This window comes from Microcaecilia unicolor, chromosome 13, assembly GCF_901765095.1.
Source record: "Microcaecilia unicolor chromosome 13, aMicUni1.1, whole genome shotgun sequence".
Taxonomy (NCBI): Eukaryota; Metazoa; Chordata; class Amphibia; order Gymnophiona; family Siphonopidae; genus Microcaecilia; species Microcaecilia unicolor.
The window spans coordinates 71,537,189-71,553,171 of NC_044043.1; the positions used below are offsets into that span (position 1 = coordinate 71,537,189).

Consider the following 15,983-nt stretch of genomic DNA (forward strand, 5'->3'; position numbering starts at 1 on the left):
GACTCCCAAATCTGTACCCCAAGCCCCTGTCAGAAAGACCCCGTCCTTACCTACCCAAACATTTGCTAACTCACCCCCCTCATTTATCTATCCCCACGCACCTCCTAACCCAGCCCCCATCTCCCCACCTATTTAACCCCACCACTTAACTACCCTACCCCCTACCTGCCTACATTCACTCATCCTACAGCCCCCCTCTATCCATTTGAATACATCCTTTATCACTGGCAGCTTCCATTTGTAAAATAATACAAGCACAACTGAGGTCACTAACATTCAAATGCATAGGTAAGTGTGGGAAACCATCAGGGCAGGGGGACTCTAGAGGTGGTAGGGAGGTCCAATGTATTTGTTTGCCTAGAGACCACTAAAGAGTTAATCCTCCCCTGAACATGAGCACTAACAGGCCAATTCTCAGAACTCCCACGGTAGAGCCAACAGCGCACACCCCATAACCCCCGAAACAGCGCAGAAAAATAGCTCTCCAATGCTCAAAGGAAACGCAATTCAAATTATATACGTGCTGTAAAAGTGAAAGCAAAGGAGAGCAACGTCCTTGATGTGTTCACAAAAGAGTTTCACAGTAAGGACAGTTCTTGTGCTCATGCACCAGGCAAACCCAACCGTGAAGCACACATCGGTGCCACTCTTCTGCGCTCTTAAATGTAAGCTTTTCTATTTTTTTTTTTTTTTTAATTTGGAAGGCTTATATTTAAGCTCAGAAAACAGATGCCAATGTGTGTTTTCATTTTGAATTTGCCTGGACTCGTGCACATTTCTTTCTCAGTACCGGTACTTAAAGGCTTGCACGGGCTTTCTTCCGCTTCCAAAAGAAATCATAAACTGGAAATTACAAAAAAAAAAAAAATCCTCTCTTCAACCCTTCCACTGCCAGCTTCAAGCTAGCATTATTTGTTTCAGTGGTAAGAGCAGGGTTTGTTTGTGTGCTATTCTCTGAGCATCGGGAAGGTATAGAAAGTGGCATCATTAGCATACTTTTGAATATATTTAAATAAATTGCAGCCATTTCTGCCACACACATTTCCCGCGCTAATGCACTCTGAGCTTTCTGCGCAGATTTATATGCGCACTATTCCTATGCTAACTGGCCTTACTGCCGGCAGTAGGTTTTGAGAATCGGCTGGCAAGATCTGTGCTCTTACACTGGGCTCGGAGCGTGTGAAGGTTGTACAGGACGTAGGAGCCATTGCTAATTCCATCAGCTCAGCAGCTGTGCTAGAGGTATCCCCTAGCTGACATCTGCTCTCTATCAAATATGCTTCATAATGAGGGGCCCTTTTACAAAGGTATGTAAGGGCCACGCGTGTGTGTAAGGACTCCCACATGCCCCGGGTGATAATTCTGAATTTGGCATATGCCGAAAACACGCGGTAGAAAACAATTTTGAATTCCAATTTTCTACCGCGTGGTGCTTACCCAGTGGTAAAAGCAGTGAGCGCACGCTGCATGTCTACCACCTGGCTGGCGCGTGAGACCTTACTGCTAAGTAAATGGGTGGTGGTAAGGTCTCAGGCTGACAATGTATGCATGCTGGGTTTTTTTTTTGCCGCACGTCCATTTTCTGGCCCCTTAAAAAAAAAGGCCCTTTTACCAGGACGTGGCAAAAAAACACGCTTGCACTGCCGCAGGCCACTTTTTGCCGCAGATTAGTAAAAGGGTCCCTGAGTGCAGCAGAATGTATGTTTTGACCTTGCACAGGGTGAAGGTGAACCCTCACCCTGCATCTTTTTTTTTTTTTGTTACATTTGTACCCTGTACTTTCTCACTCATGGCAGGCTCAATGCGGCTTACATGGGCGGCAATGGAGGGTTAAGTGACTTGCCCAGAGTCACAAGGAGCTGCCTGTGCCTGAAGTGGGAATTGAACTCAGTTCCTCAGGACCAAAGTCCACCACCCTAACCACTAGGCCACTTCTCCATCTCCATTAGCCAAGAGAGATTTTCCCAACTGGAAAGTCTTGAACTGCAGACTGTGCATATGCCATCATTTCTTTTATTTATTGGGTTTTTATTAACCACCTTTGTGAAGGGATTCACCCATAATACATATATACTTAGAAATGCACACGGAGCTTTTAGCAGTCTTTAAAAGTGCTTGAAAAAAGTGTGTCAGCCTTTCCCTTCAACACTTCCATTCACTGATTGTGTGGCTAGGAAAGCATCATATTATCTCCCAAACAACCTTCTGCTACAGAGGAATTCGCAAAGCGTGTGGTTATTCAGTTTTGATTTCCTCTTGACTGGTAGGAAATTCTAATTAATAGCCAGTGTTCTCGACCTCTCATCCCACAGCATTCCTCCAGCAAACCTGCTTATAAAAACTTCAATTTTTATCAGCAGGGTGGCAAAGTACCAGGAAAAAGAAACCCACAGCCATATTTGTTTCCTTTTGGTTGATTGGAGGAGCAGCTTAATGTTAGAGCAGTGGGCTGAGAACCAGAGAAGTCAGGTTCAAGACCCGGTGTGCTCCTTGTGTTCGTGGGCCAGTGGCTTTGGGGCCCTAAGCCACGGTAGCACTAGCGCGTGGCCACTGCCTGCTAAAAAGCACTACCAAGGGACGCACTGAGGCAGCCCACGATAGTGCACCACTCAGCATGCGCTAATTCCGCACTGAATGATATTTCTTACTTTCCAGCATGGGCAGACAGTTGACGTGCCCTACGCTAAGCAGGTAGTATGGGCATGTTGCCGCACACTGCCCGATTACCGCGGGAGTAGCACAGGAGCCCTGAACCCCAAGTAAATAGGTGGCAATAAGGGCTCCCGTGGTAATGGCCACACGCTAATTGGGAAATTAGCGCGTGGCCATTAATGGGGGATATAGCAAAAATGGCCATTTTACTGGCACGCTAAATGTGGCTGCAGCACATGGTAAACCCATGCACTGACAACACATTTTAGCACAGCTTAGTAAAAGGACCCCTTAATCCCCTGTTGCCTCTGGAAACTTAGATTTTCCCCGTGACTGGGTAGTGCTGCTGAATTTTTCCTCTGACCACTTCAGCACTAACCGGACAGTGCCAGACCAGTCTGTGGGCAGAGCTTGGGCGGAGCTAGAGTTTATCCAGTTAGCGGCCAGATGCAAAGAGGTATCCTACTACTACTACTTAGCATTTCTATAGCGCTGCCAGGGTTACGCAGCGCTGTACAAGTTTAACACGGGGAAGGACCGTCCCTGCTCAAAAGAGCTTACAATCTAAAGGTTACAAACTATGTAGTCAGTGTAGGTATCAAGAGTGTGGAAGGTGGTTATGCGCCAAAAGCAAGGGAGAAGAGATGGGTTTTGAGTAAGGACTTGAAGATGGGCAGGGAGGGCGCATGACGTATGGGCTCGGGAAGGCTGTTCCAGGCATATGGTGATGCGAGGCAGAATGGGCGGAGTCTGAAGTTAGCGGTGGTGGAGAAGGGTAAGATTGTCCAGTTTACATAACATAAGAAAATAAGCATTGCCATATTGGGACAGACGTCCATCAAGCCCAGTATCGTGTTTCCAGCAGTGGCCAATCAGGTCACAAGGACCAGGAAAGATCCCAAAAGAGTAAAAACAGATCTTATGCTATTTATCCCAAGGATAGGCAGTGAATTTTCCCAAGTCCATCTTAATAAAGGCTTATGGACTTGTCTTTTTGGAATTTATCCAAACCTTTTATAAACCATGCTAAGCCAATTGCTTTTAAGACATTCTCTGGCAATGAACTCCAGAGTTTAATTACATATTGAGTGAAGAAATATTTTCTCCGGTTTAAATTGTCTGCCTCCTAGTCCTAGTATTTTTGGAAAGAGTAAACATGTGATTCATGTCTACCTGTTCTATTTCCTCAGTATTTTTTAGACCTCTATCATATCTCCCTTCAGCTGCCTCTTCTCCAAGCTGAACAGCCCTAGCCACTGTAACTTTTCCTCATAGGGAAGTCATTCCGTTCCCTTTATCATTTTTGTCACCCTTCTCTGTACTTTTTCTAATTCCACTATATCTTTTTTGAGATGCTGTGATCAGAATTACACACAGTATTCGAGGTGCAGTTACATCATGGAGGGATAAAAAGGCATTATAACATTCTCATTCTTGTTTTCCAATCCTTTCCTAATAATACCTAATATTCTATTTGCTTTCTTAGCCACCACTGCACACCGAGCAGGGGTTTCAACATATCGTCAACAATGACACCTAGATCCTTTTCCTGGGCAATGATTCCTAAGGTGGAACCTTGCATGACATAGCTATAGTTTGGGTTCCTGTTTCCCACATGCATCACTTTACACTTGCTCACATTAAACATCTTCTGCCTTTTGGTTGCCCAGTCTCCCAGTCTCGTAAGGTCCTCTTGCAATTTTTCACAATCCTGTTGTGTTTTAGCTATTTCAATAACCTTACTAGTTATTTCCATCTCTAGATCATTTATAAAAATGTTTAAAAGTAGCAGTCCCAGCACAGACCCCTGGAGAATCCCACTATCTATCCTTCTCCATTGAGAATACTGACTATTTAACCCTACTCTCTATTTTCTATCTTTTAACCAGGTCTTAATCCACAATAGGACATTACCTTCTATCCCATGACTTTCTAATTTCCTCAGGAGTCATTCATAAGGTACTTTGCCAAATGCCTTTTGAAAATATAGATATACAATATCAACCAGGTCACCTTTATTCATATGTTTATTCGCCCCTTCAAAGAAATGTAGTAGATTGGTGCAAGATTTCACTTGACTAAATCCATGCTGGCTGTGTCTCATTAATCCATGCCTATATATATGCTCTATAATTTTGTTCTTTATAATGCTCTCTACCATTTTGCTTGGATGACAGGCTCACCAGTCTATAATTTCCCGGATCACCTATGGAACCCTGTTTAAAAATTGGCATTACATTGGTCACCCTCCAATCTTCCAATACCATGCTGAATTTTAAAGGTAAATTGCATATTACTAACCACAACTCTGCAAGTTCAGTCAGCTGGCCTTCCAGGGATCCACTTCCAAAGCTTCTTTTGATAGGAATACTCAAATTGTACCTCCTCCTGTTATCCAGCTCCTAAGTGGGGCTTCTTCTCCTTATCCCTTCAGCTGTTGCTTCGCCCCTCAAATGGCAAACGGAGAAGTCTTCAAGTCTCTGCTTAAAGCCCACCTCTTCAATGCTGCCTTCGGCACCTAACTCTTACCTTCAGGATATCCAGACTGCCCCAATTTGACTGCCCCTATCGAATTGACTACTCACTTGTCCTTTAGATTGTAAGCTCTTTGAGCAGGGCCTGTCCTTTTATGTTAAATTGTACAGCGCTGCGTAACCCTAGTAGCGCTTTAGAAATGTTAAGTAGTAGTAGTAGTAGTAAGTGGGTAAAACCTCTGTCCTGTCACATCCACTTCACACTGGACACAACTCAAAAGTTAAGGTAGATTCACACAAGACACAAACTTTGTAGGCCCAAAGCTAAGCCTTAGATACACACTGTTTCTCTTAAACATGAATCCATCACACTCACTAAAGGTCTCTGGCTTATATAAGGACAGGCAATGCTATTACAGCCATCCCAGGAAGGGGGTGCTGTAACCTATACATCTCCTCTCTTTTCTGACTTGGGATGGCCTTGTGCTGATTTCATAATGCATATCTTTGTATATTTTAAACAGCCAACATCGAAAGGAAGACTCACTGGTTTCATTTTCAACCGTTTATTGTAAATAAGTGGAAGAGAAAACTTACTGCATATAAAGAGTTGAAAATAAATAGTTCTGCACAAGCAGGATGAGTCCTTGAAGCTGGATGCTGATCACCTGTCTGCTGCCAGACTGAAGGAGTAGATGCTGATGAGTGACTGGAAAAATGGAGTCTGAATCATTGCAGAGGTGGAAGTTAAACTTTAGTGGAAAAGGCATATCTGACTAGAACAGGGTTCAATGCAGGAAGATGTTGGCCTCTTCCTGGTGAATAAGAGGATGCTTTCTCCAGACAGAGAGGGCCAGAGAGCTCAGAACAGTTTGCTCTTGAGCCCAAGATGGAAAATTCAGCTCTGCAGGGAGGGGGGTACAGAAAATACCCATAAGTCTAGAGCACTTGCTGCGCCATTTCAGGGGGGGGGGGGGAGAGCACTTACCACCACCCGTTGAGGTGGCGGTAAGGGCTCCCACGCTATCCTGGCGATAACCAGGCAGCCCGCGGCTGGTGTTCACCAGTGCCACAAAAATTTAAATATTTTTGTAGCGCCGGAAATGTTGCACGCTGGGGTTGGGAACTACCACCGGCTGTGGCGGTAGCCCAGCTGGTACTTCTGATTTAGCGAGTGGTAAGCCTGTGTTGGGCTTACCGCCGCTTAGTAAAAGACCTCCTTGGTAAGTATAAATCTGTGTAGTCATAGATAAACAGCACTGAGTTAACGTGTTACAAAGTCGCGAAAAATTGAAAGTATAAGAAGGATGCCATTTAAGCTCCCTGGACGTACTTTGCAGCCCTGGTGGTCAGCTGGGGCAGGAGCGATCCTCCTACGCTTCTGCCCATGCAGTCTTCACTCTCCGTGCTGAAAATGGCTGCCATGAGTTACCGCAGCAATCTCACGAGACTGCCACTGAAACTTGCGGCAATCACTTCGAGTACGTGGAGTGGAGACTGCATAGGCAGGAACGTAGGAGGATCGCTCCTGCCCCAGTTGATCTGGCTCAACAAATGACTGGCAAGATTTAAAAAAAAAAAAAACTAACTAACAATTGGCTCTCGTGAGCCAGTGCGAGCCGGCTCCAGCACACCACTGGACACACCTGACAAAGTTCATGAAATATGACACACCGAACACTAAAATTCACAGCTGAAGAAATCATGCCTAAATATTTCATTGTTTGACTGTAAGTTTAGTATGAGTTTGCCTACCCCATGTCAAAAAAGCTGTATGCAACACAACGCTTCCAGACTTCTCACTTATACAACAAAACAAATATATATTCAAATTCTGGTGCCACCTGAGTAACAGCAACACAAAATCCCTCTACTGCCAGATACTGTGAAGCAACACAAAAACCTGCAAATATGCTACTCAGAAACTCTGTAGCAAACAGAACCTATAGACTTCAGACCTGCAACATGTTCAGTTGGGGCTGGAGGAAGCAGTTATGGTTGGGGGTAGTGGAGAAGCAGAAATAGGGACCAGTTATGAGAATTTTAAGAACATGACTCAAGATTGCTGGTCTTCCCAGCTTGCAGACACTGGTGGTTGTAAAGGAAACAGGCATGCTGTCTACACCAAATTTTTTGTTTCCCCCCCCCCTTGGGGGGGGCACTAGTTTTGTCCAGACACACTGGTTGAGAACTGCTGGTCTAAAGGCTAAGGAAATGATCAATAGGTTCAGAGCATGTGCTTGGGGGCCTGAAACATGAACTCAGCAGATCTGTAAGTGACAGGAGTAAATGGGTCATGCGAAGGGATGACCTATGACAACAGAGATTACAAGTCCCACCAGGAAGTCAATGCTAGCTTGAATGATACCAGTGGCGTACCGAGGGCGAGGCGGTGGGGGCGGTCCGCCCTGGATGCACGCTGCTGGAGGGGTGCAGAGAGCAGCCGCGCAGCTGTCGGCTCCGCTGGTTCCCTGCTCCCTCTGCCCCGGAACAGGTTACTTCCTGTTCCGGGGCAGAGGGAGCAGGAAGCCAGCGGAGCCAACAGCCGCACAGCTGCTCCAGTGGCGTACCAAGGGGGAGTACAGAGGGGGGGCGGTCCGCCCCGGGTGCATGCCGCTGGGGGGGGGGGGGTGCCACTCGCCGGTCAGTGTAGTTTGTTTCCATGCTCCCTCTGCCCTGGAACAGGAAGTAACCTGTTCTGGGGCAGAGGGAGCATGGAAACGAACGACGCTGACCAGCACGCGGCACCCCCCCCCCCCCCCAGCGGCATGCACCCGAGGGGGGGGTTCTTTTGCCGGGGTGGGGGGTGTCCCTTCACCGGGGGGTCGCACTGCACGGGGGGGGCGCTGCATCGGGCGGGCTGGGCTGCTCCCAGCAGCTAAGAATGCACCCGGGGAGGGGGTGTCATGCTGCACCCTGGGGGGACAGACGCCACCGCACCCGGGGGGGGGGGGGTGCGCAGCGGCGATCCACCCCAGGTGGCAGCCGACCTAGGATCGTCACTGAATGATACAACACAAATACAATAAATGTAAACATGCACATACAACTGAGGGGCCTGAACAGGCCTTAAATGAGGAGCATGCTGGGCTAGTGAGGGTCCTGCAGCGATCCTTACTTTTATTACATAAATAACTTTGATCTTGATCTCATGGTGAGCAAAGCCCCAAAACTGTACTAGTCTCTCTTCTTGCCAAATTCAAGCAAGAAATTGCACTAGGTAAAAACATTCTCCTATTCCAACATGTCGAGCGCATTCGATAGGGTAGACTACAATATACTACTAAGAATACTTGACAAGATAGGAATCGGTGGAAATATACTCAAATGGATCAAGGGATTCCTAACCATAAGGTCATATCAAGTAAAGTCAAACTCGAATATTTCTACACCCTGGGAAACTGACTGCAGAGTAGCACAGGGATCACCTCTCTCACCCATCCTTTTCAACCTAATGATAACCCCCTTAGCCATGTCTCTTTTCGATCAAGGCCTTAACCCTTGATCAAATATAATAAAAAACAGCCTTAGCCTAATGGATACCTGGGCTACGACATTCAAACTAAAACTCAACAAAGAAAAAAAACACTGCCTCATTATTTCATCTCAACATTTCATAAACCTTCCCATAGCCATACATACCTCGGAACATACTCTTCCAATCTCAGACAACCTGAAAATCCTCGGCATTAATATTGACAGCAACCTAACACTGGAGAATCAAGCCACTGCCATTACAATGAAAATGTTCCACATAATGTGGAAACTCAAACGGGTAAAACAATTCTTCCCAAGGGAAACTTTTCACAACATGATTCAAACAATGGTACCAACACATGTCGATTATTGCAGTGGAATATACGCAGATTGCAAAGAACAAAGCCTTAGGAAACTACAGACTGCTCAGAATACGGCAGCCAGGCTTATCTGTGGAAAATCTAAATTTGAAAGTGCAAGATCCCTCCGGGAAAAACTACACTGCCTATCAAGGAACTTATCGCTTTCAAGATTTGTACCTTTGTTCACAGAATAATACATGGTCTAGCTCCGAGCTATATGACTGAACTAATCGATTTACCAATTAGAAACATAATTGAATGAGCCAGAATGCACTTGACTCTTCACTTCCCAAGTTGTAAAAGCCTGAAGTATAAATCAACATACGTGTCGTTTCTCTTACATATGCACACTGCTCTGGAATTCTCTACCAAAACGCATGAAATCTATGAATAATCATCTAGAATTCCGAAAAAAAACCTAAAAATTCACCTGTTCAAGAAGGCATACCCCACAGAACTGACATAATTACCGAATATTGAAATATGGCAATTTAATCTGCAACTGACAATAGCTCAACCCCGACGCATGATCACCTTGACGTTTTGTCTGAAACACCCAACCTATTTAAGGTTATTGTATTGGCCACTGTAATTGTATCCCTACACTGTATTTGTTTCACACCGGAGTCTGTAACCACCTCTCCGGAACTATGTAAGCCACTTTGAGCCTACTAATAAAAATAAATAAACAAATGTTCTCAAATAAGATCGTTCAGCAGGAGTAGGATGGCAGGGCAGTAAGGCAATGGTTCCCCAACCTGTCCTAAGGGACTCCCTGCCAGTGAGATTTTCAAGGTATCCACAATGGATATTCATGAAATAGATTTGCATGCAATTTTTTTCTACTACTACTACTATTTGACATTTCTAAAGCGCTACTAGGGTTACGCAGCGCTGTACAATTTAACATAGAAGGACAGTCCCTGCTCAAAGAGCTTACAATCTAATGGACAAATGTACAAACAGTCAAGTAGGGGTCGTGAGATTGGGACAGTCTAGATTTCCTGAAAGGTATAAAGGTTAGGTGCCGAAAGCAACATTGAAGAGGTGGGCTTTGAGTAAGGATTTGAAGATGGGTAGGGAGGGGGCTTGGCGTAGGGGCTCAGGAAGTTTATTCCAAGCATAGGGTGAGGCAAGGCAGAATGGGCGGAGCCTGGAGTTGGCGGTGGTGGAGAAGGGTACTGAGAGGAGGAATTTGTCCTGTGAGCGGAGGTTTCGGGCAGGAACGTAAGGGGAGATGAGGGTAGAGAGGTAATATTCACTGGGGATATCTTGAAAACCAGAGCACTGCACTAGAGGAATTGTGTGGAGTTGATTCTTCAATATCTAAGAACAGATTCCATAATTGCAGTGGTGGGGCTTCTTATCACCTGAATTACCAGGAGAAACAGGACAGCAGGGTGGTCTATAAAAATCTGTTACTAAATTATCAAAACAGGATAGTATTGTGCCATCTACTGGCTATTTTGCAAACTGCAGTTCTTCTGCAGCACTGTCCTTTCTCTGAAAACAGCCATTCCCTTATAAGTTCTTTTTATCACGTGGTATTGTATATAATTTATTATTGATTATGATGCAAAACTGGTTGACTGTTTTTAAATACCTGTATACATTTTATATTTATGAAATAATTCTTCTTCCTAGGGCTTAAATGTCCAGAAAATCACTGTCTAGAGCACAGATGATGAATATATATATTTTATAACTTTTATAAAGGGGAGTAACAATGAGAGTAATGCCCATAGATGCAAAGCTTTGTGAGCCTTACAAGGGCTTTTATTTATCCTTGTCAATTCAGAGGAAAAATTTGTGAAAAAATATGAAGCATCATAAAATGCCAGGCAAAGACCCTGAACTAAATACCCATTGTACCTGAATATAACTCACCTTGAGCTACTACTGAAAAAGGTGTGAGCAAAATCCAAAATAAATAAAAATAAAATATTAGAAACATGATAAGCACTGGGCAAACAAAGCTTTTGAAATGGATTCTAGTCTACAAAACTGTCTGATCTTCCTGAATTTTGGAAGCCTGGAAATGAAGGTCAACAAACAAAATCAAACAAATTTAAGGTGATACTCTTTTATTAGACTAATGCAAAACATCACTTGACTAGATTTCAGGGTTTTCTGGAGACATTTAACCCAAGTAATTGAACTCAAGTTGGAGAATACTTGCTTTGTCTTTAATCCTGAATATGATTTGTTTACACCACTGAATTTGAGAAAAGAGAGGTCTTCTTGTATTAATCGTCAGACTGATAGCTCTGGAATCCCTGGCTTTGTTCATTTTTCAGAGGTTATCCGAGCAAAGAGGCTTAAAGCACAGGACATTACCAGCAGTAGCTTTCGCCTGACCTGGCCACAGCTTCTCTCTGCAAGCACGGGACATTATGTCGTGGAGTACGCACCAGTGTCAGATACCAGTCGGAAGCTGCGGAAGTCAGTGACAGGAGATCAAACGGGGGTGATCGTCAGCAACCTTGCCCCAGAGACCACATATGAGGTTACACTCATCCCTGAGACCAACGTACACTACATGCACCCTCAAACCATCAGGGTAACCACTTTAGAAGGTATAGAAAACCCCTTCCATTTTTTTACATGCATTAAACTGTCATTGTTTATAAGTCTGGCATTTACCTGTAGATCACTTTTGCTTTATTAAGAGAATTTGATCCTGGAAGTAGAGTTTTGAAAGAGGCCACGGGTCTTACAAATTCATGTCTCAACAGAGGTCATGATTGGACAGCCGTTGAAAGAGAAAAACATCCTACTTTTGAAAGGGGAAGAGAACATAGGTAAAAAGAGGAAAAACGAAATTCATCACGAGTTCAGATAGAAGCAATACTGCAGAAATTGTGGTGTTGTGTGAGTTAGACCATAGAGACACTGTGGCTGATCCCATTTGGAGATTTTAGTGGCACATATCCAAAAAGTCTATTTAACTGTTAAGTCTTTTTGGAACTCCAGAACTGTGACTTTAACTTCTGTGAGCAGTGACATGCACGTCACTCTACCACATCACATAACATAGGGAAGGGAGAATATAAAAGGGTGGGAGGGCGGTGGAAAAAGAAATTGTGACAAAATGGAAGAAAACCCAGGAGAAGCACAGAGAATTCCTGGTTGTGAAAGGGAAAGCGCAAGATCGACTGGGAGCTGTGGCACAGCTGCAAGAATGGAAATGATCTGTATAGAATAGTAATGAGATATTCATTTGATGAGAATGAATGTTTTTTTCTGGCCCAGCCCTATGTTTGTTGCTCATTTTTGATGTTCCAGCTTAATCATAAGTGACCTCTATGGGGTATAGTGTCATGGACCTTCATTTACAATTACCTGAGATTTCCCCCTATTTGTATATCCCCCATCCAGTCCAGTAACTGTGTTTGATCTGAACCTCTAAATCATAGCTCCTTCCAGAACCTGATTAATGGGAATACCTAATCTGGTTGTTCGGTGGTGACCTCTTTGCCTTGGGGGCTGCATCCCAAGCTCTGGCTGATCCAAAGAGCAGAGTCCTAGTGTGGGATCTGAACCCAGGTCTTCTGCATGGAATTTTGTAGCAGTTCTCACATCCTCATTGGCTGGCCTGGTGGCTCAGTATGTCAGATATTTTGGCTTTTATAGCCTTTGATAAAAGAGATAAAACTATTCCTTATCTTTCTCTGGCCAAAATTTGTTTTATAAATAATCTGCTAGAGTGCTGTCAGACTAGTGAGTTCTTGTACCAAGTAGAGCGCTGCTGAGCCTAGTACTCGGACCAGGTTCTGCTTGGCGGCTGGACAACCCTGGGTTTCACCTGCGCTGACCGCTGTTCCCCAGAGGTTGAGCCCCTAGGTGCAGGCGGCCTGCAGGACTTACGGGACGGAGCTGGAAGCGGGGTGATGAATGTATCGGCCAGGCAGGCAGCAGGTCAAGAGAGTAATCCAGGTACAAGCAGTAGTCAGTAGGCAGGCGGCAGGCAAGAGAGTAATCCAGATACAGGCAAGTCAGTAGGCAGGCAGCAGGCAAGAGAGTAATCCAGGTACAGGCGAAAGTCAGTAGGCAGGCAGCAGGCAAGAGAGTAATCCAGGTACAGGCGAAAGTCAGTAGGCAGGTGGCAGGCAAGAGAGTAATCCAGATGCAGGTGAAAGTCAGTAGGCAGGCGGCAGGCAAGAGAGTAATCCAGGTACAGGTGAAAGTCAGTAGGCAGGCGGCAGGCAAGAGAGTAATCCAGGTACAGGCAAGTCAGTAGGCAGGCGGCAGGCAAGAGAGTAATCCAGGTACAGGCGAAAGTCAGTAGGCAGGTGGCAGGCAAGAGAGTAATCCAGATGCAGGTGAAAGTCAGTAGGCAGGCGGCAGGCAAGAGAGTAATCCAGGTACAGGCAAGTCAGTAGGCAGGCGGCAGGCAGAAGGGTAATCCAGGTACAGGCAAAGTCAGCAACGAGGGACCAGTAGATAAGAAGCAGACTACAGAGTTAGAAACACCTACCAAAGTAGAAGCCGAAGCATGGAGTCCAGGGAGAGCTCAGCTGATAAAGTGCTGGCGTCTGACATAAGCAGCAAGAGTCTGTCCCCCTTCAATCTCATTTCATGTCCTCTAGTTCTACCGCCTTCCCATCTACGGAAAAGGTTCATTTGTGGATTAATACCTTTCAAATATTTGAACGTCTGTATCATATCACCCCTGTTTCTCCTTTCCTCCAGGGTATACATGTTCAGGTCAGCAAGTCTCTCCTCATACGTCTTGTAATGCAAATCCCATACCATTCTTGTAGCTTTTCTTTGCACCACTTCAATTCTTTTTATATCCTTAGCAAGATACGGCCTCCAAAACTGAACACAATACTCCAGGTGGGGCCTTACCAATGACTTATACAAGGGCATCAACACCTCCTTTCTTCTGCTGGTCACACCTTATACAGCCTAGCAACCTTCTAGCTACAGTCACCACCTTGTCACACTGTTTCGTCGCCTTCAGATCCTCAGATACTATCACCCCAAGATCCCTCTTCCTGTCCGTACGTATCAGACTCTCACCGCCTAACACATACGTCTCCCGTGGATTTCTACTCCCTAAGTGCATCACTTTGCATTTCTTTGCATTGAATTTTAATTGCCAAACCTTAGACCATTCTTCTAGCGTCTGCAGATCCTTTTTCATGTTTTCCACTCTCTCCCGGGTGTCCACTTTGTTACAAATCTTAGTATCATCCGCAAAAAGGCACACTTTACCTTCTAACCCTTCGGCAATGTCACTCACAAATATATTGAATGGAATCGGCCCCAGCACCGACCCCTGAGGCACTCCACTACTCACCTTTCCCTTATCCGAGCAAATTCCATTAACCACCACCCTCTGGCGTCTGTCCGTCAACCAGTTCCTAATCCAGTTCACCACGTCGGGTCCTATCTTCAGCCTGTCAAGTTTATTCAAGAGCCTCTTGTGGGGAACCATGTCAAAAGCTTTGCTGAAATCTAAGTAGATTACGTCTATAGCACGTCCATGATTCAATTCTCCGGTCACCCAGTCAAAGAATTCAATAAGATTCGTTTGGCACTATTTACCTTTGGTAAAACCATGTTGTCTCGGATCTTGCAACTTATTTGCTTCCAGGAAATTCACTATCCTTTCCTTCAGCATGGCTTCCATTACTTTTCCAATAATTGAAGTGAGGCTTACTGGCCTGTAGTTTCCAGCTTCTTCCCTATCACCACTTTTGTGAAGCGGGACCATCTCCGCCGTTCTCCAATCCCACGGAACCTCTCCCATTTCCAAGGATTTATTAAATAAATCTTTAAGAGGACCCGCCAGAACCACTCTGAGCTCCCTCAATATCCTGGGGTGGATCCCATCCGGTCCCTTAGCTTTGTCCACCTTTAGATTTTCAAGTTGTTCATACACACTCTCTTCCGTGCTATATCCACTCCATTCTCATATGTACTTTTGCCAGTCAATCGTGGTCCTTCTCCAGGATTTTCTTCTGTGAAAACAGAACAAAAGTATCTATTTAGCAAATTTGCTTTTTCTTCATCATTATCTACATAGTGGTTCGCAGCATCTTTCAGTCTCACAATTCCCTTTTTAGTCTTCCTCCTTTCACTACCTGAAGAAATTTTTGTCAGCCCTCCTTACATTTCTAGCCATTTGTTCTTCCGCTTGCGCTTTCACCAGACGTATCTCTCTCTTGGCTTCTTTCAGTTTCATCTGGTATTCCTCTCCGTGTTCCTCTTCTTGAGTTTTTCTGTATTTCAGGAACGCCAAATCTTTGGCCTTTATTTTCTCAGACACTTGCTTGGAGAACCATACCAGTTTCCTTTTTCACTTGCTTTTATTTACTCTCCTTACATAAAGGTTTGTGGCCATATTTATAGCTTCTTTCAGCCTAGACCACTGTCCTTCCACTTCTCCTACGTCCTCCCAGCCCATCAGTTATTACCCCATTTTACTAAAGTCAGCATGCTTGAAATCCAGGACTTTGAGTTTTGAGTGGCCGCCCTCCACTTCAGCTGTCAAATCAAACCAGACTGTTTGATGGTCACTGCTGCCCAGGTGGGCACCCACTTGAACATTTGACACACTGTCCCTATTTGTGAGCACCAGATCCAGCGTCGCTCCCTCCCTTGTGGGTTCCGTCACCATTTGTCTGAGCAGAGCACTTTGGAAAGCATCCACGATCCCTCTACTTTTTTCTGATTCCGCAGTTGGAACCTTCCAATCTACATCCAGCAGATTGAAATCTCCCAGCAACAGCACCTCTCTCTTCTTTCCCAACTTTTGAATATCCACTCTCTCTTCTTCCCAACTTTTGAATATCCACGATTAGATCTTTATCTAGTTCCTCCAATTGTGTCAGAGGTCTGTAGACAACACCCACGTGGACAGAGGTTCTATCATCTGTTTTTAAGGTGATCCATATCGCTTCTTCCTTTCCCCAGGTCCCTGTCACTTCAGTCGCTGCGATATCATTTCTCACATACAGAGCTACTCCTCCACCTTTACGACCATCTCTATCCTTCCTAAATAGATTAT

At 44.9% G+C, this 15,983-nt stretch overlaps 1 protein-coding gene across 2 annotated transcripts in view; it reads left to right on the plus strand.

The window, feature by feature from the left end:
* Window positions 1-15,983, plus strand: part of VWA1 (von Willebrand factor A domain containing 1) — a 99,265-nt gene that overhangs the window by 68,537 nt on the left and 14,745 nt on the right. For both annotated transcript variants that reach the window (XM_030185644.1, XM_030185646.1), the window contains exon 3: window positions 11,263-11,541. In XM_030185644.1, coding sequence (XP_030041504.1) covers window positions 11,263-11,541 — 279 coding nt within the window. The remainder of the gene's footprint in view (window positions 1-11,262; window positions 11,542-15,983) is intronic.